The 23,039-nt window shown below is 37.4% G+C and overlaps 1 protein-coding gene across 1 annotated transcript in view; it reads right to left on the bottom strand.

Annotated features, from left to right (window-relative positions):
* Positions 1-8,660: 8,660 nt before the first annotated feature.
* Positions 8,661-23,039, bottom strand: part of SMC2 (structural maintenance of chromosomes 2) — a 41,756-nt gene continuing 27,377 nt past the window's right edge. Inside the window, exons 21-25 of the mRNA XM_056117114.1 lie at positions 21,174-21,374; positions 19,241-19,357; positions 15,502-15,662; positions 11,048-11,195; positions 8,661-9,113 (exon numbers count right to left, since the gene is read on the bottom strand). Coding sequence (XP_055973089.1) covers positions 8,958-9,113; positions 11,048-11,195; positions 15,502-15,662; positions 19,241-19,357; positions 21,174-21,374 — 783 coding nt within the window. The 3' untranslated portion in view covers positions 8,661-8,957. The remainder of the gene's footprint in view (positions 9,114-11,047; positions 11,196-15,501; positions 15,663-19,240; positions 19,358-21,173; positions 21,375-23,039) is intronic.

Genomic DNA, 23,039 nt, shown 5'->3' with positions numbered 1-23,039 from the left:
TGATGATATAATTTGAATTTTGGCCCTCTTCATGGCTTCCTTGGTGAAATGACTAATTAGATATCGATCCATTAGTTAAGGCCCTCCCGTTGATCATCGATTTGCTCGAGCGGGCCCAGTAACGTCTCCATTGGAGACTTTGTTGTTACTGTGTCTGGCATATCGAATACTCTCGGTTGCCGGGCTCTCGAGAGGGGCGGAGGAATCGAACTCGGGTCGGCCATGTTGGCTGCGTGCAAGGCATACGCCCTACCCACTGTGCTATCGCTCCAGCCCAGTTAACTGTTTGTACTTACTATTTTACAAGAGGTTGTATATTTTGTATATTAACCCCATGTAAGAGAGAGGATTTACTGTGTTCTCCTGTTCCATAGTTTGACTTTTTTTTTTAAATCAGTGGTTTCTTTTGCAGTGCACTAGTTGCATTTGACTAAAAGGAGATGTGAGACGACAGGACAGTAGTGGAGACCTTGACTGATACTCTTGGGGAGGGATTGCTCTTGTAGCACTACAAGTACGAAAGAATGATTTCAATCCCATTATGAACTATGATGTCTCAAAATACTTTTTAAATTTTTCTTTTGTCTTTGCCTTTTGATTTAAATTAGGAAACCATCTCTGAACCAATGCCAAATTTATTGCCTGTTTTCTTTGAGAGGTTTTACCATTTTAGGTCTTAGAGCCAGGCCTTTCACCTATTTTGTTATTTTTTTCACATAAGTGAAATCATTTTTATTCTTTTGCATATGACTGGTTTCCCCAGCACTATTGAAAAGATACACACCAATGCATATTCTTGGGTAATCTGTTGTAAATTACATGACCACAGATTCATGGGTTTATTTCTGTGTATTCCATTATATTCCATTGATCTATGTCTGGCTTTATGGTATAAATCTTTATTTAAACACTGTTTTACAAAGTTGTTCACAAGAGCTGTTTTGGGTATTCAATGTTCCAACACCAGTCCCACCACCATTGTGACCTTCCCTCCACTAATATCCCATTTCCTACCCACCTCTCAAGCTTGTTCTCCAAGCCTGTACCCTTAGCAGACACAAAATAATTTATTTTGTATTGCTTGTTACAGCACATATTTCCTAAAGATGTTACTAAAGTCATTACCTAAGGATTTACTGAGTTTTTTGTGTTACTATTTTCACTCACTAAGCATAGTGGGCTTCTGTGCAACTTTCCCATGTGCTTCTTCTACTGGGTTCTCTTCCCCAGCTCTGTGAAGTTTGGAGGTATTGTGGCCACATATTCCTCTGCTGCTTCAGGAGCTTTGGAGCTGGGATGATCAGTGCAAGATCAGCGGGATGATGAGCTTCTGAGATCAGTTGTGAAGTGGGCCACTTCTCTGGAGGTGGCACAAGCTGGATGTGGGTGGGTGGAGCACTGGGACTTTGGCAGGGCAGGGACTCAGTCTGCCACCATTCCTTAAGGGCTCCAGAGACAGGTTATCTGGAATAACTGCCAGTGTCTCTGAAGTCACTTATACAGCTAGGCCGCTTATCTATGTCTATTCTTACTAATAGCATCATACTATTTTGATTACTACAGGTTTACAATAGCTTGGAATCAGGAAGTATGATGCCCCTAGTTCCTTCTCAGGATTGTTTTGCTTATGAAAGATCTTTTGAGACAATATACAAACTTTAGGAGAGTTGCTCTACTTCTGTGAAAAATTGGAAATTTAAAATTTTTTTTTTTTGAGACACCCAGTTGTGCTCAGGGAACCATATGCAGTGCTGGGATTAAAACCAGGTCAGATGCATGCAAAGCAAGTACTTAACCCCTGTACTATTTCTTTAGCCCTTATTTTTTTAAACAATAAATCCATTATTATTGTTTAATACATGCAATACTACATCAGAGTGCCTAGGTCCCTTGACCAGTATCCTAAGATAACCCTCCCTCCCACCATAACCTTTCCATGGATTGAAACTGCATTGAATCTGCAGACTTGGGGAAACATAGGTATTTAAATTTATATTATATTATATTTATATTATAATTTCTTCCAGCCCAAAAGTATGGAATACATTTACACTTACTTATATTCATTTTCTTTCATTTTGCTTTAGTTTTCAGAGTTCAGGTTTTTTACCGATTTATTCTTAATTTTTTTTGAAATAACTGTAAATGACATTACTTTTTTCATTTGTATACTAAGTATTAGTACATGCAAATACAACAGATTTACATATAGTTTGTACCTGAAACTTATAAATTTCCTTTATAAGTTCTACCAGGGTTTGTACGTATATGTGTGAGAGTGTGTATGTGTATCTTTAGGTAATTAACACAGAAAATTATATACTACAAGTAGTGTTATTTATTCTCTTCCAATTTGGATGCCTTCTACTTCTTTTTCTTAAATATCTGGTCTGTAGATAGTTACAGATAGTTGAAGATTTCCTGGATCAAATTGTAAAATAGTTGTAAGTCCTTGTACAAACAAGCCATTACTATTTCTTGGACACTCATGGTGCACCTGTTAATTCTACTCACTGCATTTAAATCTTTATAACTATAACTAGTGGTAGCATTAGATTCGATTAAAGGCTCAGTCACCTACCATACAGTTCCCTGTCACAAATCAAGGTTGATACTTCAGGAGAATTGAGTCTATAAATGGGAGGATTCCAGAGCCCTGTTCTTAGGTTCAACTGATTTGCCAGTGCACACTCACAGAACTCAAGAAACCCATTTACTCATTAGATAACTGATTATTATCAAGGAAATAAGTCAGAAACAAATAGATGGAAGTAATGCATAAAACAAGAAGCAGGAATGGGTTGTTTCTATGAGAATTCTAGGCATGACCTCTCCAAATATTCACTAACCTAATTCTCCTAAATTCCTTTTTTTGAATTTTATGCAGCCTTCATCTCTTATGCTTGATTAGGCAAATTACTGGCATCTAGCAACTATTATATCCACAGCCTGTCTTCTGCAGAGGTTCTGGAAAAGGGACAGAAGTTCTAACCCTTCAATTTCTTGGTGCCATTGGAAATAAAGACACTTGTCACTCTTCAATACTAAGGAAAGGTCAAGACTTCTGAAAGCTGCAAGTCCGGATATATAAAAGACCAAATATATTTAAGACATGTTTTGGTTAACTAAATGTTTAAGTATATATTTCTTACATTCAATACACATGAGGAATTTTATGCTATGTTCAAAGGAAGTTATTGGGAGTAGGCATCCTTGTTTTGCTCGTTCAAAAAGCCTTTCAGCATTTTTACTGCTGAGTATGTTAGCTATTGTCATATAAGATCTTTATTACTTTGAGATATGTATGCTCCGTCTTTATCCATTTTGATGAGTGTTTATCATAAATGGGAGTTGAATTCTGTCAAATACCTTTCTGTGGCTGTACAATGATCTTCCTGTTTTTATCCTTTAAGGATTTAGAATATTAATTTGGTTTCTAGGCTACATCCAGTAGTGCTCAGTGCTCACTTCTGGCTCTGCACTCAGGAATCACTCCTGGCAAGTGTTTGGAGACCACAAGGAGCCAGGGACTAAGCCTGGGTCAGCCACTTGCAAGCAAACACCTAACCTGCTGTCCTCTTAAATTAGAAATGTTTTGGCTGCATCAGATATATTCTAGCATGTCTGATTTCCAATTTCAACTATTTTTCCATTTCGTTTGATCAAGTACCATGCTAATTGAGTATATTTTCATATTTCCTGGTTTTCTTCTTATACTAGATATCTAATTTTATGGCTTTTTTGTTCAGGAAAGATATTTAAGATGATTTAAATATTTATTGGGAATTATTTTGTGGCCCAACATGTCATCTGGAGAATGTTTCATGTGTATCTGAGAAATTCCATGTTTTGGTGCTTGACTAGTCTGCATGAATCTGCTCGGTTCATCTGGTCTGAAATGCTATTAATGCTAAGTTATTTTGTCTGGATAATCTGTCCTTTGATGCGAGTACTAAACCTCCCTTTTATTGCATTATCAACAATTCTTCCCTTAATATTTTTGTTTTGTGGCCACACCTGGTGGTGCTTAGGGTACACTCAGGAATCACTCCTAGCAGTGTTTGGGGGACTACAGAGGATGCCAGAAATTGAACCCAGGTCAGCTGCGGGTAAAGGAACCATCTTACCCGAGGTACCATGGCTTCGGCCCAGTATTTGACATATATATTTATGCGAAAACTTTTATTATTATGAAGTCTTTTTTAGTTACTTAATACTTTCTTTGTTCTAAAGCCTATTTTGTCTGATAGAGCTATCCTTGCTTTCTTTTGGTTCATTTGTATGAAATATTTTTTTCATCCCTCTCAGTGTCTCATTACAGTTTAGTCTCTTGTAGGCTGCATATAGCATTTTCTATTTTTAAAAATATAACTGCTTAGCTATTCTATGGCCTTTGTAGAATTCAGCTACTTTAAAAATGAATGTATTTCTGGCAGTTTTGTTATTTCTGTTTTTCTGTTGCTTTCTTCTTTGTGGTTTTAGGATGTTCTTTATAGTGAGTGCTCAAAATTCTTTTCTATCTTTTGCGTACTTAATATAGGTTTTTGCGCTGAGACTAGCATCAAACTGTAGCACTGAAGCACTGTCCTCCCGTTGTCCATCGATTTGCTTGAATGGGCCCAGTAACATCTCCATTGTGAGACTTGGTGTTACTGTGTTTGGCATATTGAATACATTACGAGTAGCTTGCCAGGCTTTGCTAGGGGGGAGGGGTGAAAGGGTGGGGGTGGGGGAGATACTCTCAGTAGCTTGCCAGTCTCTTCGAGAGGGGAGGAGGAATCAAACCCGGCTCGACTGGGCCAGCTGTGCACAAGGCAAACGCCCTACCACTGTGCTATCGCTCCAGCCCAGCATCAAACTATTATTTTTAAATCTAAGTTAAGAAGTTTGAATACAATCTACAGCTGTAATTTTTATTTGAGGGGAGCAGTTCCAAAGGCCCCTATCAGTGATTCTTCAACTAGATCAGCAGCTTCAATGTGAAGGCCCAAGGATGAGGTGCTGTTTGGGTATTGCAGTGCCAGGGATTACCTGGGCCACCCAGGCAATGCCTTGGGGCCTCTAGGGATACACCTGGCAATGCTCAGGAACCCCATGATGCTAAGACCAGAATGAGGTTTTCCACATATGTACCCTAAAAGCACTGCATTTTTATTCCTCATCTCACAGCTGATATTTTTTTAATGTCACATTTTACATCTTTTAGTGTTGTAGTTATTTCATCACTTTGATCTCTTCCTACCTGGTCTTATCTCAATTTTAATTTCTAAGGTCCTGCTCTTCTTTCATTTTGAACATATTCTCCTGTTTCTTCTTTTTGCTTGACTGTTTTAGTTTCTGAGCATTAGTCACTTTGTCCAGTCTTAAAGGCTTTGCATAAAGAAAATGTATTCTAATTCTACCCTAGCTCTTGGTTAGGTCTCTCAAACCTGTAAGCTTTCCATGTTCCCAGTAGCTAAGATGTGCCATGACACTGAGTCCCCAGGAGCATGATCTGATAGAGCCCCTACAAACATCTCTAAACATGTACAGAACCAGAAGCCTGCACCATAGATAAAAGCTCCAGACCCTTTCCATGGAAAGACTGGGGGCTTGATTCTATAATGTGCAATGCTGTGACAGTCTGTCTTGACTGTCAGTCCTGTGAGACTGGGGACTGGGAACACAAGCTCTCAACGTCATGAGTCAAAAGATTTCCCTTGGATGGCAGTCACAAAAACAGTGGCATTGAACACATATGGAATTTCCCTCACAGCCACTCCAATAACCTGAAAATCTGGTGATCTACAGCACAGAAGGAGAACACTTATTGTACAGAGAAAGAAAAGAACAGATGAAGCCCAGGAGACTGATCCTAGAGAGTCTTTTGCAGGTTCTAGGTGTGTTAACTTAGATGCTTGTCCCTCAAACTGTGTTTTAAGAGGCGAATAAACATGGTTATTTAGACTGCCACTGCACTTGGTCCTCAGGGAAGAGTCTTAGCACATTCGTTCTTGTATTAAACATTGTTCCTCAGTGTACTACAGAGCCCTGTGGATCTTGTTAATGCAAGAAACTCAGCAATTACCTAAAGGGATAACTATAGAATTAACTGCTTAACAGAAAATAAGAGGTCTCAAATCAATAATCTAAGCTTCCATCATAAAAGAATAAAGTCCAAAACAGAAACAAAATACTGTAATTAAGAACAAAAACCAGGTGATTGAAAACAAAGTCAAAAGATAACATAAATGACAAACTTCCATTAATTAAAACATATTTTTTTAAAGGCAACATTTCAGTAGTAAGAATAAAGCAAGAGTTGCCACAACAGAACCTGAAAACATCAGAGCAGTAAGCAAGGACTTGATACACAAATTTAATAATTTAGGTGAATGGAACAATTCCCCCAAATAAAATCACAAGTCACCCATTATGAAATAGGTCAAACATCGCCCTGTACCTATTTTTAAAATCATATTCATTTATCACCCCACTTCATAAAATCTCCAGCTCAATACTTTCACAGAATTCTACTAAATATCAGCCTCGATTCTATACAATTCTCCAGAAAAAAATGAGAACATTTCCCAATGCTGTAACCAAAGACAAAAAAATAACGTCAACATTAATCATAGAAATTTATTGTTTGAGGACTAAAAACAAGATTATATGATAAAAATTAGAAAAGCACATAAATAGAAAGGTTTTTAATAAACTAGTACACATGCCAAAGTATTTAATCCCATACATGTATAAAATGCTAGTTAAAACAATAATGAAGTATCATTTGTAACTATTCAATTAGAAATATTAAAATTTATGTCTGTGGTAACCAAATCAAACAGGTATACAATACTATTGACAGTGTAAACTGAGAAGACTGATCTGGCAACCAATGTGGAATATATGTGAAGAGAAAGATTCTTATGTGCATTTTGGGATACTGGACTTCTGTAATATGGCACTAATAATGTTGTCTTCCTCTCTTTCCACAGTAGACAAAACTAATTCGAGGCTCAATCCTTTCCGCTGTGCTGTTATACCAGTTACTGGGTTCTTATTGACACCTTCACATACATATGAAAATGATGAATAAAAAAGGTTAAATCCAGAGCCAAGAAATAGAACAAAAAATATGATAATGACACTAAGAAACTTAAGACTCATATATCAAGAAGGGTTAGGGTCAAAATAATATATTCAAGATCAGATGAGATAATGTCAGAGCTATCAGGATTCAGAGTTTGGAAACAGTGTTCTGGTAATGTACCTAGGATGATTAAGAGTATTCTTATAGTGTGTGTCAGTTCCATCTTTTGAGTTCTTAACAAAACTTCATTCCTCTGGAGTAGGAAGCAGATGGCACTAAGAAATCTGACAACCATCAACAAATTGTGAGTTCTTTCAGCAGAATAGAAGAATATTTACATATGTACATAAACAGAAAGAAAAAAGATAATTTGATTTAGTCAAGGAGCTCCTACTTTCTCACACTCTAATAGACTGTTATTGATTAAAGAGGGTAACAAATCTTTGAAAATATATATTTGCAGAGACCAGCCTCCACTCAAGCTTCTATGAAAATACTTGAAGATTTGAAAAAAAAATCACAACAAACCTTCAGGTTATAGAGACACATTACTAAAGTATATAGAAACATTATTAAAATGAGGGAAACTTATTAAGATCATTTTCCATCTATATATCTACATAAGGGAATGAAACCACTGTGCCCTCAAAGAACTTATGGCTTCCTTTGACTTCCCTCTGGTGGTCCAGGTACTTTTAAAAAAATGTGTTCTTTACCAGAATGACTTTATTAGCAACAGAAAATATGTATCATACTTTAGGAATTTAGCTAAAAAGCTGTCAGCTATATTTTGCTATAATTTAATTTCATATTAAATCATTAAATATTAAACAACGCAGCGTCTCCTGTCCCTGTGCCTGGCTGTCCTCAACGGGGCCCCTTGGAGGGGGACAGGTTGAGTTTCCCTCTCCGCCCTGAGCAGAGCCCCGGCAGCTGAAGACCTCCGGAACCCAGCCAAAGCCACGCTGAGACCACTCTCCACACGCTAGGACGAGCCTCACGCATGAAGGAGCCAGCAGAGGAGCCCAGGTGTGTGGGACCCAGGGCTGAGATCTCCAAGCCTGTTCAGTTCGGGACTGGGCCTCCTCCACCCAGATTCCCCATTTTCCAGTACCTAGACACTACACCCACCAACTGCCAGGTAACCCCATCAACGGCCAGGATCCAGAGACTATAAAACCAAGCTCCTGGACCTCTTATTTTCTCGTTCTCACTCTCAGAGAACCCAGCAGGCTACCGAGTATCCTGCCCTCATATATACCTGACTGGGAACACCTGTAAAGGTTATTAGATGCTACCCCAAAAGCCTCCATCCCTCTCGGAGAGCCTGGCAAGCTACCAAGAATATCCCGCCCGCACGAAAAAGGCTGGCAAGCTACCCATGGCATACTCGATATGCCAAAAACAGTAACGATGATGGTCCTCATTCCCCTGACCCTGAAAGAGCCCCCAATATGCCATCGGGCTACACTACACTAGCATGTGACAGAGACAAATGGAGACATTACTGGCGCCCGCTCGAGCAAATCGACGAACAATGGGGTGATAGTGAATTTAATTTTATCAGGTTCTTTTTATTTTTTGCCTTTAGAAATAGAACTGACCACCAAGCAGGTATCTCAGGACATTAAAATATAGAAGACTCATATAATAAAAGACATTCGTTGATTTATGTATATACATATGAAATCACAATAACATTAATTGGACTAATTACACTAATAAGCAATTCTCTGCTCATGTAAGTGATAAAAAGGAAAGAGAAAACCTGGGTTAAGTAACAAAATAACACTAATTTTTTAAATAAACAAATTAGATAAATCCAAATTCCTTAAAACATCGGCCAAGGTAAAGAATTAATCTGTACTTAAAAGTTTGACGGCAATCATTTGTGTCCTTTGGCTTTGGATTTTGCTTCCTTTACCTTTCCATTCTGACACTGAGTAAATCTGGCAACTGTAGAAACACCATCCACAAACTTGGTTTTGAAAAGGACATTTGCATTGTTGAACATTCCTTCTTTTAGAGACACCACAATGAACTTAAGGAAAAAGGGGGGAAACAAACAAACAAAAAAAGTTATGATCTCAGCACCACCAGTTGTGACCTCAACAAGAATTAAACAAACAGACAGAAAAAAAAAAAACAAAACAAAATAAAAAAACCTAACCCTGAAATTCACATAACAAATAATTACATTAGGTACTTAAAAGACTTCTAGCTTTCTATATTACTTTAGGAATCTAATAATTTTACCCGGTGTGTTTCAAACCCCCAGTTTACTACCCAGCTGCTTGACTGCATGTTGCTAACATAAACACCCTCGTGAAATCCTTCCCTCTGTTATTTTAATATCAAAGAAGGCTTCAAGTGCCTATGGCACTGCTAGTAACTCAAATGAAATATTTGTATAATAAAGGAAACAGAGCACTTCACTGTTACCTGCCCCTGGACTGCCAGTATAAATATATAATTCTAACTATGATAAAGGAGGCCCCCAGAATTTTATGATCCATACACCATATTTTGCAGTCACAGATCAATAAGTTCTGTTTTGATTCTGTACCCACAGGCAGCCTCACTACAGAAATTAATTATATTAATATTGAATTTATTTTAAATTATGAAAAAATTAGACTCCTGCTACAACTGTAATGCCAGTGGGGGGTGGGAGGCGTGAAGTTGTGGTGTCTTGCAGCTAACAGGTGATCTCCAGGGTTCTCAGCCAGCAGTTCATCGTAGGTTTCGGTGCTGCTTCGGCCGGGGGCACCAGGGATTACTTGGCTTCTCTGTTGTTGCAGGGAAGTCCAGGGATCTAGCTAGGGTCAGCTACCTGCGCCCTGTAGCCCTTGGACCATCTCTCTGACCATATTTTGTTATTCCTAAAAGTTAGGCAAGGACAGCCTTATATGGGTAAAATCTTAATTGTTCTTAAACATGCTGAATGAAGGAAATAGAAAATGCAGGGGATAGATACATCTCTGGGTAAAAGTGACTGAATGACAGTATGAGAGATAAAACTAAATATTCATAGAAAATTTGTAAAATCTAATGGTTTCATATCTTCGGTGACTTAATTCATATTAACACAACTATTTTTGTAATAAGAGCTTCCATCTTTCTCCAAGTAGTAAATTCCTATAATGTGTCTACTCTTTCTAGCTACACACACATATATTTACATATAAGTATGTTTTGTCAAGAACAGTGCTTTGTTAATTTGGAAAACACTGACTTAAGTTAAGCTGTCAATAACTTTTCCTAATAGTGTATTGTAAGATGAAGCGAGGTATATCAAGCTTATATCACTACTAAATTATCAAGTCTGATATTTATATCTTTAGCAGAATTGGGAATTGAATGTCATTTTCTTCTAAATCTTTACTCTTTTCACATTTTTCTTTTCCTTTGTAATATAATGGCTAAAGCTTTTCTAGTTCTCTCACTTTATAAAATAGTGCTCTCTTTTTTATTTTATTGAATCACCTTGAGAAAGTTATAAACTTTCATGTTTGGGTTATAATTACACAATGATCAAACAAAAATAGTGCTCTCAAAGAACTTCCAATCAACCAAGTTTTTTTGTTTCAATTATGGAAATCAGTCAAGCTTATTATCTCTGGTTTGTCGGGACCTAGTGATAAGTATATTGGGGAGATGCATTTTTTGGCTGGAGCGATAGCACAGCGGTATGGCATTTGCCTTGCAAGCCGCCAGTCCGGCCAAGCCAGATTCGATTCCTCCGCCTTTCTCGAGAGCCCAGCAAGCTACTGAGAGTATCTCACCTGCATGGCAAAATCTGGTAAGCTCCCCGTGACATATTTGATATGCGAAACACAGTAACAACAAGTCTCAAAACGGAGACATTACTGGGCCCACTCGAGCAAATCGATGAACAACAGGAGGACAGTGCTACAGTGCTACCTTTAAGGTTTAAAGTAATACTGTACTTAGGACTTACTTTCCAATTCTTACCTGAGAATGTGTAAAATGGGTACGCAGCATTTGTCCAATATTCTGGGTATGAGACAGATCCAAGGCTGCATCCACCTCATCCAGGATATAAATTGGAGCAGGTTTGAAGAGGAGCATGGACAATATTAGTGACAAAGCCACTAAAGACCTATGATGAACGTTAAAAACAAGGCTGCGTAAGCTCTAGGAAACACTGAATCAAATCTGCTCTGGTGGCCAGAAAAATGTTAGTTCACTCAATGACATGTTATGGTTCCGGGAGTGATACAGAACTGTCGGTAACTCTCACATAACACTGGATGGGACACCCTCAGGCAGGCCCCCTAAAATCAAATCAAATTTGAAATGTTATTTCAAGTAGTGTAAGATTTATTTAGCTGAGTGTTAATGAGAAGAATCAAGTATTAAACTTCCGCACTTCTGCTTTCTACTTTTTCTCTTCAAAAATTTCAAGCATGTTTGTAGTCAAATAAAACATGACACTATTTTTGGCACCTATATTGAAAAAAAAGAACGTTAGTTTCATTCAATGTTTTCTCTGTCCTTCCTCAAATGCTAATTAGATCTCTATGTGGCCGTTGAGGTATAAACAACATGTGCAGACATTACTGGCACCAATGAGAAGGGTTAGTATATTATGGACTACAACTTTAAATACTTCATAGTTTCAAAAGTTCAAACAAACTTTATATAGTAGTTACTTTTATGAGCCAAACTGACTCAATCAAGGTGCCCCAGACATTTAGTTAAAATATGATTTGGAGAACTGGAAAGATAATGCAGTGGTCAGGGGTACTCAGGGACCCTGAGTTTGGGTCCAAGCACGTCCTGGTCCACCAAGCAATGCTAGCTAGAGCCTGAGGCGCCCCTGAGCACAGCGGGGTTGCACCAACAGCCAAGCAGCAGAGCATCATGGGGCACCAGCCTCGAACCACCCAGTTGAGTTGGCCAAATACCCAGGGAATCCCTAAGCACTATATGGGAGGTCAGTAACAAAACAACATTACTTCTAGGTATGTGTCTGGATAAAATCAACATCTGAATTGTACAGTAGTTGGCCTTCCAAGTGTGGGGTGCACACCATCCAATCCTAAGGGGCTGAACCGAAATGAAAAGTAGAGGACCTGTGTTGTAAACCATAACACCCAGAAAGAGAGAAAGAGGGAATGTGCCTGCCACAGAGGCAGGTGGGGAAAAGGGGGTGGTGGTGGGAGGGATACTGGAAACATTGATGACGGAGAATGGACACTGTATGACCAAAACATAATTATGCAAATTTGTAAGTCTGTAACTGTATCTTGTGGTGATTCATTAAAAGGAAAAAAAAAGGCAGAGGGACGAATTTGAACCACTCAGCCTGCCTGCTTCAGCTGGGATGTGGGAACTCTGCCTTTAGGACTCCTGGTTCACAGACGCTTACACCAAGACTGGAACCTGTACCATCAGTTTCCCTGGCTCTACAGCTTTCAGACTCAAAACTGAATTACACCATTAGTTTCACTGGATTTCCAACTTGCACACTGCAAATTGTGGGACTTCATACATGAGTCAATTCTTATAAAAAATTTATTCCTATATATAAATTCTATTAGTTTCAATTCTCTAGAGAACCCTAAGTAATAAAACTTATTTAAAACTCAAGAGTAAATTATGGTCACTCTTAGATTCCCACAGCTCTTTTTCAGTTCTCTTCTAATAATCCCTTTAAAGGCAATTTCTTCATCATTTGCTGTAAAGAAATTAAACTCTTGCAATCTTATTGTCCAACTAATAAAAGAGAATAAAAATATAACACTTGAAACATTTATTCTGTACCTTAAAATATGGGCTGGAGCGATAGCACAGTGGGTAAGGCATTTGCCTTGCATGCAGCCAATCTGGGTTCTATTCCTCTGCCCCTCTCGGAGAGCCCAGCAAGCTACTGAGTATCTCGCCCAAACAGCAAAGCCTGGCAAGCTACCTGTGATGTATTTGATATGCCAAAAATAGTAACAAGTCTCACAATTTGTTGTGAGACATTACTGGTGCCCACTTGAGCAAATCAATGAACAATGGGACGACAGTGCTACGGTGCTACCTTAAAATATGTTATTCTATTTCTGGATTTCTGGTATTCAGCACTAGTCAATCCAAAGCTTCCTGCATTTCAATAAAGTATTAAGAAACACATAAATGGAAGGAAAATTATGTGCACCCAAGGGAGTTTTAAAAAAATGAAACCAAAATTAACAGCAAAGGAAATGAATGGAACAGTGAAAAGTCAACATGAAATTGTCATGGAACTGAAGTAACCTAAAATTATTTTTCATTGTCTTTATGCCAAATATTTAAAATGCCAAATTAAAAAAAAAACTGAAAAAGCAAGCTCATCAAGTTAGACTGTTATGCTAAATTAGTGGTAAATCTTAAAGATAATTATATATCACACTAAAATCACTTTTAAAACCTCTAAGAAAAATATCTACATTTTTTATGTTCTGGCAAAACAGTCAAGATGCTGCAATCTAAACTGTGAAATCAATTTTGGTTAACAGACAGCAAAACAGCTATCTCAACTTTAAAAATATTTAGGAATTTAGTTTTACTGGAATCAAATTCTTCCAGTTTTTGTTTTTCTGAAAAACATACTGATATTTCCTACAATTGTAGAATCCAAGAATTCTGGGTATTTTTCTTTTATAGAAAGCTACAGATAGTTAAAAACTGACTCTAGAATTCGGGGTCTTTTTGTTTGTTTTGGTTTTGGGGTCACATATGGATGTACTCAAGACTTACTCCTGGCTCTGCACTCAGAAATCATTCCTGGAGGGGGTTGGGGACCATACGCGTTACCAGGGATCAACCCTGATCAGCTGCATGCAGGGCAAGCACCTTAAACCACTGTGCTATCTCTCTAGCCCTGACTCTAGACTTCTGAACAAAAACTTTCTATTTGTCTTGGTATTTTTTTCTGGTCACACCCAGTAATGCTTAGGGTTACTCCTTCCTAGTCTCCTGGCAGAGGTTGCTCTCAAGTGCATGTGTGTTTGTAAGTGTGGTGAAATGGGTGGGAGAGGGGTTTGGGGGATGGGGTGAGACTTCAAGAATTCATTCTAGCCAGGACTCAGTGAACTCAAACCTCTGTCTGGGTTTAGAGAACTTATCAAATCTCAAAACTTTAGAGACAATGCTTTAATCAATTTTTAAATTTTTTGGAACTCCAAGTCAGACTACTCTATATGTCTCATAGGAACGTATGGTCTTTGTTTAGCTTGAACAGATCTGACGGCCTAACCTGTGACACGCTGTTTTTTTCTATAGATACTATCAATCTCATGCGGTGGTATTTCATGAGGCAAAGCTTTTACCTTCAAAGTTCTTGATCATTAAAAAATAGCTACTATGTCTTTCATTACCTTTACCCCTTATATATAGGTCCCCCCAACCCCCAGCCCAGCCCAGCCCATTTTCTGAAAGTATAGTGCTTCTAGTTGATATGACTTGGAGTACTTTTTGGACCACTTGGGGGGGGGGGGGGGGGACACTGGGAATGCTTTTACATAAAGTTCTAGGGAAAAAAGTTCCAATCCCTTTATCCAAAAACAAAGCTACCAAATTATACCAAAAAGCAATGCTCCATTTTCAGAAGGCAGGAGAAAGCCTTCATTCTTAAAACTAACTTAATTCTTAAATCTCTCTAAGTACTCTGTGTGCTAGTTTCATCATCTTTCATTACATTCCGTGGTCTGTTTCCAATGAATTTTCTCCAGTCATGTTTTCTTGATTTCTGTCTAGAAATTGCTGAACATGTTCTAAGAGTCTCTGAAGTAAGTCTAAGAGATTACCTAGAGAAATGAGGGTAGAGATAGAGAGATGCATTCAAGAGAGAACACAGGCTTTTCCAGGGGGAAAATGTCATTCTTTTCTAGAATGTTGGGTTTTGTTCTGCAGAACAGCTAAGTTACCTTAAGGCCTATATTCTAGTTAACTGTGCCAAGCGTATGTTTAGTATTACAATTACATCAGTTATTACAATCTCATCCATATATTATAGTTCACTGGGATCATCCAAAGTTCTTTCCTGACTGTACTGAGACAGCTGTTACCTGTGTTGGTTCCTCTCCTGTGCCTGCGATGCTCCCAGGCGAGAGCTCAGATGAACTCTGGGCTCCGCTGGCTTCTTTGATCTCCACGGCATCAGACTACAGGGAAAGTCATTTTCCGGAGTCTGAAAACAGTGCTTGTTACAGATGTTAACACTCTAGTTGCTCACTTTTATGATTCCTTTGTTGACTACCTTTGAAATGGGATGTTCTCAATCAAGATTCCTGTTGTTACACAGCACTGTGCTTACATTCTACATGTAAGGACAGCTAGAGCAAAACACAACTGAAATAAAACTGGGAGGCAATGAAATTAACAACCATAATGGAGTAAAAAGAATAAAGAAAAATATGTTAAGGGGGATGACTCACCTCTGACCACCACTAAGTTCAGTTAGATTTTCTTTCCAAGTATTTCCTAAAGCAACCTTGAACTCCAGACCATCCAACACAGTTTGCCCCTCTGGTGGTGCAAGCATCGCATTAGCACCGGGCAAAAGAGTAGAAAAAATAGATCCAAAGTCTTTGTTCACCTGGACAAAAATAAAATGAATTTTCCAAGAAGAATCATAAGTTGATATGTATGTTTTTAACCCAGCATGATATAATTTGCTGTCTGTTACTCTAACTCAGGGACTGGTAAATTAGATCCATATGATAAATTTGGTAATGCCCATCTGCTTATCATTTGTCTAAGGCTACCATTACACTAATCTAATCACTGCAACAGAAACTATACGGTGCACAAAACCAGAAACATTTATTATTTACCCCTTTATGGAAACAGTTTTCTGAGTCTTCTCTGACTTCCAGGGGAACTAGTGACTATACCTAACATTAAACACATAGACAATACTGTAGGTAACCTCAGAGACAGTACACATAAATACAAGTAACATAGGAGAATTTTTATTTGGAAGAAGAAAATCAGAGTGAAAATGATCTTTTGCATAAATGCTATCTAGAGTTTTTTGAAAAAAAAAAAAAAATTGGGGGGGGGAATCAGATAGTATGATGATAGAATTTGGATTAAACTTAAATTCCAGTAAATTTAAAAGGTCACCAAAATTAAGAAATTAAGCTTAGTTAAAAAAATTAAAAAGTGTAATTTAATTTTAAAAACTTAATTTACTGGGGCTAGAGCGATAGCACAGCGGGTACAGCGTTTGCCTTGCATGCAGCCAACCCAGGTTCGATTCCCAGCATCCCATATGGTTCCCCGAGCACCACCAAGAGTAATTCCTGAGTACATGAGCCAGGAGTAACCCCTGTGCAATGCCGGGTATGACCCAAAAAAGCAAAAAAAAAGAACAAAAACAAAAAAACCTTAATTTACTGGTGAAATTTTAAAAACCAGTAAATTTGAAAGGTTTAAGACTAGTGAGGTTCAAGAGAAAATGATGCACAAAACCAAACAGCCAGATGTAGAACTAGTCAAAGTGTTGAATGTTTCTTCTGTATGTTTATTCACATAGTCAAAGAGGAGATAGAAATAGAATTGGACTTCAAGAGAAAAAGGCTGAAGAGAATGTCTGACTATAAACATGATGCCACACATTCATATTTTAGGTAGGTGGCAAATGGGTGATTTTTATATATACATATACACTTGATCAATGATTTGGAAATTTAGTTACTTTCAAAGACATAATAAATTTGAGAGTTCAAATTTCTTACATATTTTATTTAACATTCTTGTTGAGTTCAGCAAATTTAAGAGCTTGTACACACACAAAGATAAGTATTAGCATTCATTTTTTCTAAGGAAATTTGTAAACTCAAATACAGATTTATAAAATCAAGTATAAATCCACCTATAACTTATGCTTTGGGCTGGAGGGATAGCACAGTGGGTAGGGTGTTTGCCTTGCATGTGGCTGACCTGGCTGACCCGAGTTCAATTCCTCCGCCCCTCTCAGAGAGCCAGGCAAGCAACCGAGAGTATCTCGCCTGCACGGCAAAGCCATGACGTATTCGCTATGCCAAACACAGTAACAACAAAGTCTCACAATGGAGACGTTACTGGGCCCGCTCAAGCAAATCGGTGAACAATGGGAGGACAGTGGTACAGTGCTAATTTATGCTAACAGTAAATCCCTAAACACAAGCGGTGCATCTGGATACAGATTTACTAAGGAACTTAGTCAGGCAAGACTTAGCATAATGGAAAAAAAAGCCCCTACTGTCTCTCCTATTATCTCCTTAGGAATGATGGAAGATCTCAAAACACTTTTTAACAACCTAGGTTCTTCTTCAATTTCTATTTTTCAAGTGGAAAAAAGAGCTAATGACAGACTGTAAAATTTTAATTAATCGTACACACGTCTTTACCATATAGTAACATAAACAGTTAAATATGAACCCTCTCCCGTCCCATGTAGAAATCTTTTCAAAGGAGAATAAGTGAGGAGGAATACAACTCCATCCTGGCGAGAAAATGAATTAAATTCACAGAGCTGGATGAAATCCACGAAGAAAACATACAACTAGTGACTGACATATCCTGTCTTGAGAATCACATTTTCTTGAAGTCAGGAGGTAGTACATGATGCCATTGTAGTTATTACCAAGATTAAATGAGAAAATTCGTGTAAGGTAGAGCTTGCCGTATAACAAGCACTCAGTAAATTTACTTGTTTTTGGAGAACCATGGAAATTGGGGTTAAGTGTATAAAAGAAAAATGTGTCCTTGCACTAAATGCAGAATCCATGAGATAAACAGAAAAAACCCTCTCAAATCCAGTGTTAAACTGGCATATTGTAGCAGAAAATGTAATTTCTTTGCATAAATTTAAAAAGAGACAAATAAAACAGGAGATAGAGAATTAAACCAAAAAGCAAGATGGCTTAAGGGGAAACCATGACTAGAAATAAAGTTTCTACAGAATTAAGGAGGAAAACGGGCTTGTGTCCAGTTAAACTGTAATCAAACACTTGCTAAATATTAAATGGTATAATAACTCTGTAATCTTTTGAAAAAAAGCTTCTACCTAACTAAAGAAATATCCTAAAAGGAATATATATGTAGCCCAGAAAGTTAAAAAAAAAAAAAACAAAACCTTAAAATCTGCCAAAACTTATTATAGAACAAAATAGAAGTGGGGTTTTGTTGCATAAGAGCACAGTAAAAGAAAAGCAAATCTTCAGGTCTATTCCCCAAATCTTAAAAAGCAACCAGAGTAGCAACAGCTAACAACAAAAGGCAACTTTAATTTTGGTTCTAATTAGAAAAAGACAGCTCACATTTCTATATTTTGCCTATATGATTTTGGAATATTTCACTTAAGTTTGATAAAATCCATAAAATTAGGGTAACTATCAAAGGTATGACAGTGATACAGTGATACAGTGATCAAAGGTAGGGAAATATTTGAGGATAATTAATGTAAAATAACAAGCAGAGAATCTACTTGATTTATAACTAATTACCCTTGCTAAAGAAAAAAAAGCCCTGCAGAGACCTAGAAAGTTAGAGCAGGGGTTAAGCTGCTTCCTTTGCAACAGCTGACCCCAGTACAAGCCCTTGCATTGCATATGGTTCCCCAAGCACTGTCAGAGTGATCCTTGAGCGTAAGAGAAAGAAAGTCGTGAACACCAGGTACAGCCCAATACTGCCTTCCTTCCCCCAATTAAAGAAAATTATTTATGAATTCTGCAATGCATTTACACCGATTTTGCTATAAAAAGGTAAGAAAATAGAGGGTAATGAATTATACTAGGGATTTTCCAGTAATCAATTTCCCGTGTGAAATTGATAGTATTTCTATTTCATGCAAAGAATGGGGTATCGCAGAAATTAGACAATATATTTCTTTTAAAAACAAAAGACAGAGGTCAAGATTGTGCCCCTTTTAAAGGTAACACAAGACCTAGCAAACAAGGATGATAAATAGAGCAATCTAGAAAGTTAAAACTTAGGAACCAGAGAAGTAGACCATGAGTATGATACAGTAACAAACTTCCCTTTATAAGCTGGTAGTCAAGTCTAAAAGGACAAACCCCACATTTCTCATTCAAACAGAAATCTGCCATTTTAAATCTCAGAGTACAGACCTACGTTCTTTGTTCTTTATTCATGCAGAATAAATGATAATATTTTTATTTCAATTACCTTTTGCCAGGCAATATTGAGGGCTTGGTTTTTCTTCTGGTCAAGGTCTTCAATAGTTGCAAGGATTTTGGATTTGTCATTTTCTACGATTCTTTTTTTTTTCATCAAGTCATTATACTAACAAAATAAGAAAGGATACTTAACTGAGAATAAATTTTCTTGACATTCAGAATTGTCAGGAATAAGAGGTTCCTTTAAAAAAATCTATGTAATATATACACCTATCTACATATATGACAAATGTGTATAACATATATATTTCCGTTTACCAGAAAAATGGACTATTTTTAGAGTTATATTACAAAGCAAAGTATAAGGGTGGCATGTCACCTATATGGAAAATTCACTTACTGTCACTCAGAATTCATAGGACAAGACCCTGAAATTTTTATAGCACCCAAGTCTCCCCCCTCTATATCATCTTTAACACAAATAAAAGCAGCTGTGCATGCATTTTTACTTAAAATCAGTCATAGCAGAGAATCCAATATTTCTTATTTTTCTTATTTTACAGCATCTTTCTCTTTCCCAGCCTACAGTCCTCTACTGCCAGCTCTTAGGGCACACGCATCTGTGCGTCCCCTGTTCATAGACCCACTTTCCCTGTACCCATTATGACAGGGCCTCAAGTTGCAGCTCAAACATCACACCTTCAAAATGACTTGCCCTGGTTTAAAGTAGAAATCACTAAATAACATTTTTTTTTTTCAGTGAAGACATTGAGATAATTACCATGACTGGAAGAAAAATCTTTCAAAAAAACCCTTTAACCCAAAACCTCACATATTAAAGTGGTTTCAAATTCTCCTTTAAAACAAACAAACAAACAACAAAACTATGCTGCTGCTAGTTTCCTTGCTGACTCTCTACTGTAAGGATTATCTGTATCTTAATTCTCTGCAAAGTTCCACTTAGTTTGTTATAGGCACTGACACAAAATACAGCAGTCTGTATGTATTTTGTAGAGGCCATGTACGTACTGATTAGTTTGTATGTATTTTGTACAAGCCATGTATGTACTGTTCAATAACAAACCACTAATATCCAAGAAAAAGAAGAGAGCTGAATTCTTTTTAAAAACTTGTAGGCCCAGTTATATTTTGCAGTCCAAATTCAAGCCAAAGGTTTCCTTCTACAAATACTTCTTTTACTGCCGTTTTAAAAGAGGAAGTAAGCCAGCAGGAACTCTGCTATAAAGCAATATCAAAATGTTTACATATTCAACTCTTTGCTATCTAAAATATATTCTTTGTACAATCTTATGTCAATAACTGTATAAACAAATTTTTCTTAAACAAATAGTATAACCAAAATTTTCAACATACTTGAGTTCATAACCTACATATATTCTAACTAATACTCAAATGTACATAGAATTTGCAAGATTTGAGTGTTATTCTCTATGGGAGTCTCAGGATAGGGACGGCTTTCTCCGTTGGAATGCTTTAGTGACATGGCAGACTGAAAGTTTTGCTAGGGGAGAGGAAATGGGTAATATTATCCAGTAATAAAGCGTTAAAATAAAACATAGATGCTGCAGATTTTCCAGTTAGTAAAACAATGATTATGTGAGAATGTTAACCATTATCTATTGAATGATTCTAGTGTACAGTGGTTATAGAATTACAGGCAAAGAAACAGCAGATTATCCTATTTATCAGACCTCCAAATATAAGAAATCATAGAACTGTGAGGAGTTAACATGATCAAAGAGTGTTGTTTATATTTAAACCGAGAATAAGGAAAGTAGTGAACATATTTATGGCAATAGGTAATTTATTAAAAGTAGAACTACGGATGATGTAAAAACAAGTTCTTTTTAAAGAAAATACATAGGGAAAATGGGATTATCGATAGACTGTAAACAAGAGGTTGACTCTAACTGCCTCTGGGGGTTATACTTGGAAGCAGTCAATCATCCAAAATGACTTACCCGCTCCTCAGCCTCTGTCAGTACATTCATAGCTCTCATGTTGACATTTCTGCCTAATTTCTCCTTCATTTCTTCCAACTTTTGCAGTCTCTGACCAGCTTCTTTGGGGTTATTATTTTTGAAATCATAAGCACTATTCGGTTGGCCAAAGAGGTGCTTTTCAGCTTTAATCCAATCATAATCTTTCAACATTTTGGATACCTATTATTGCAACATTTAAAAATAAGTCTCTTAAATATTTAAGAATATTTAAATTTAAGACTATTTTGAAGAGCCACCAATGACTCATTTGAAACAATAAGGTTCACTGTTGACAGGTATGAATATTTTTTATCCAGTGGACATACTTTAGAAAGTAATAGATTGTATAGGAGAAAAAAAAAATCCTGTAGCACTGTCCTCCCGTTGTTCATCGATTTGCTCGAGCGGGCACCAGTAATGTTGTTACTGTTTGTGGCATATCGAATACATCACAGGAAGCTTGCCAGGCTTTGCCATGCAGGCGAGATACTCTCGGTAGCTTGCCAGGCTCTCCGAGAGGGGTGGAGAAATCAAACTCGGGTCGGCCGCAGCTGTGCTATCGTTTCTATTACTTATAAATCAGAAGAGCCAACCTGGAGAATTTTTTATGCATATGTAAAATTTCTGTAATAGAATGACATAAAAATCAGATGAAGTTCTTTAAGATTTAACGGAGTCCTTCAAAAACAACTTGTGAAAGTTAGAAATGTTTCTTGGGGCTTTTGGGGCTTGGCTACCTATGACTATGCTCAAGGAATCTTAACATGTGAGACAAGTGACAGAACCACTGTACTATGTCTCCAGTCAAAATGTTAAAATTCTTACAGGAACACCGAAGCTACAGATTTGGCAAGATGATGAATGCTTAATCCAGAATCCTATCTGATTAATTCTCAGTTTGTAATCTAAAATCACCCTAAAAACTAACTCTGTCTCTGCCTCCCCAACCATCTTTCTTTGATCAGGCAGACAGAATGGTCAGAACCAGCAAACTACGGTGTGTCAGAAGATTTTCTTCTACAAGAACTGTTTCAGATAGGCTCTCAGTGGCAGAATCTAATTCTTGTGAGTTCATTTGTCTGCTTTCATTGTATTGTATTCTGGTGAATCCATAAGACAAACACCTGACTAATGAAAAACCAACAATAAAATATTACAATTCCATGATAAGTCTATAAAAATGTTTTCAATGGGTACAGAGAGAGATACAGGTACTTGTTAGAGATAGGTAGGCATTTGCCCTGCCCAGGGATGATGTTGGTTTAATCCCTGGTACCACATACAGTCCCTCAAACCTGCTCAGAGTGAACACTGAGCACAGAGCCAGGTTTAAGCACTTAGCAATACAAAGACAAGAGAAAAAAAAAAAGAGAACCCCCCCCCAAATATGACCAAAAAGATGTACAATGATCTCAAAAAGAAAGGTAACTCCTTAATAAAACATCAGACTACACTCTACAAAATGGACAGTAGTGACATCTGATATATATTTCTCAGTTCTTTATATTCAACATAAGGTATAGGTAAAGGTAAAGGCCCTCCCGTTGATCGTCGATTTGCTCGAGCGGGCCCAGTAACGTCTCCATTGGAGACTTTGTTGTTACTGTGTCTGGCATATCCAATACTCTTGGTAGCTTGCCAGGCTCTCCGAGAGGGGCGGAGGAATCGAACTCGGGTCGGCCATGTTGGCCGCTTGTAAGGCGAATGCCCTACCCGCTGTGCTATCGCTATTCAACATAAAACAAGGTAAAGAATATTATCATTACTAACATGCTGGTAATTAGTTCTGTGAACATCTTGGAATTAAAAGATGGCCTTTCCATGAAATCTACTGATTATTTGATT

The sequence above is a fragment of the Sorex fumeus genome, unplaced genomic scaffold (assembly GCF_029834395.1).
Source record: "Sorex fumeus unplaced genomic scaffold, SorFum_2.1 ptg000034l, whole genome shotgun sequence".
Classification (NCBI taxonomy): Eukaryota; Metazoa; Chordata; class Mammalia; order Eulipotyphla; family Soricidae; genus Sorex; species Sorex fumeus.
This window is presented reverse-complemented; position numbering and strand designations above follow the sequence as displayed.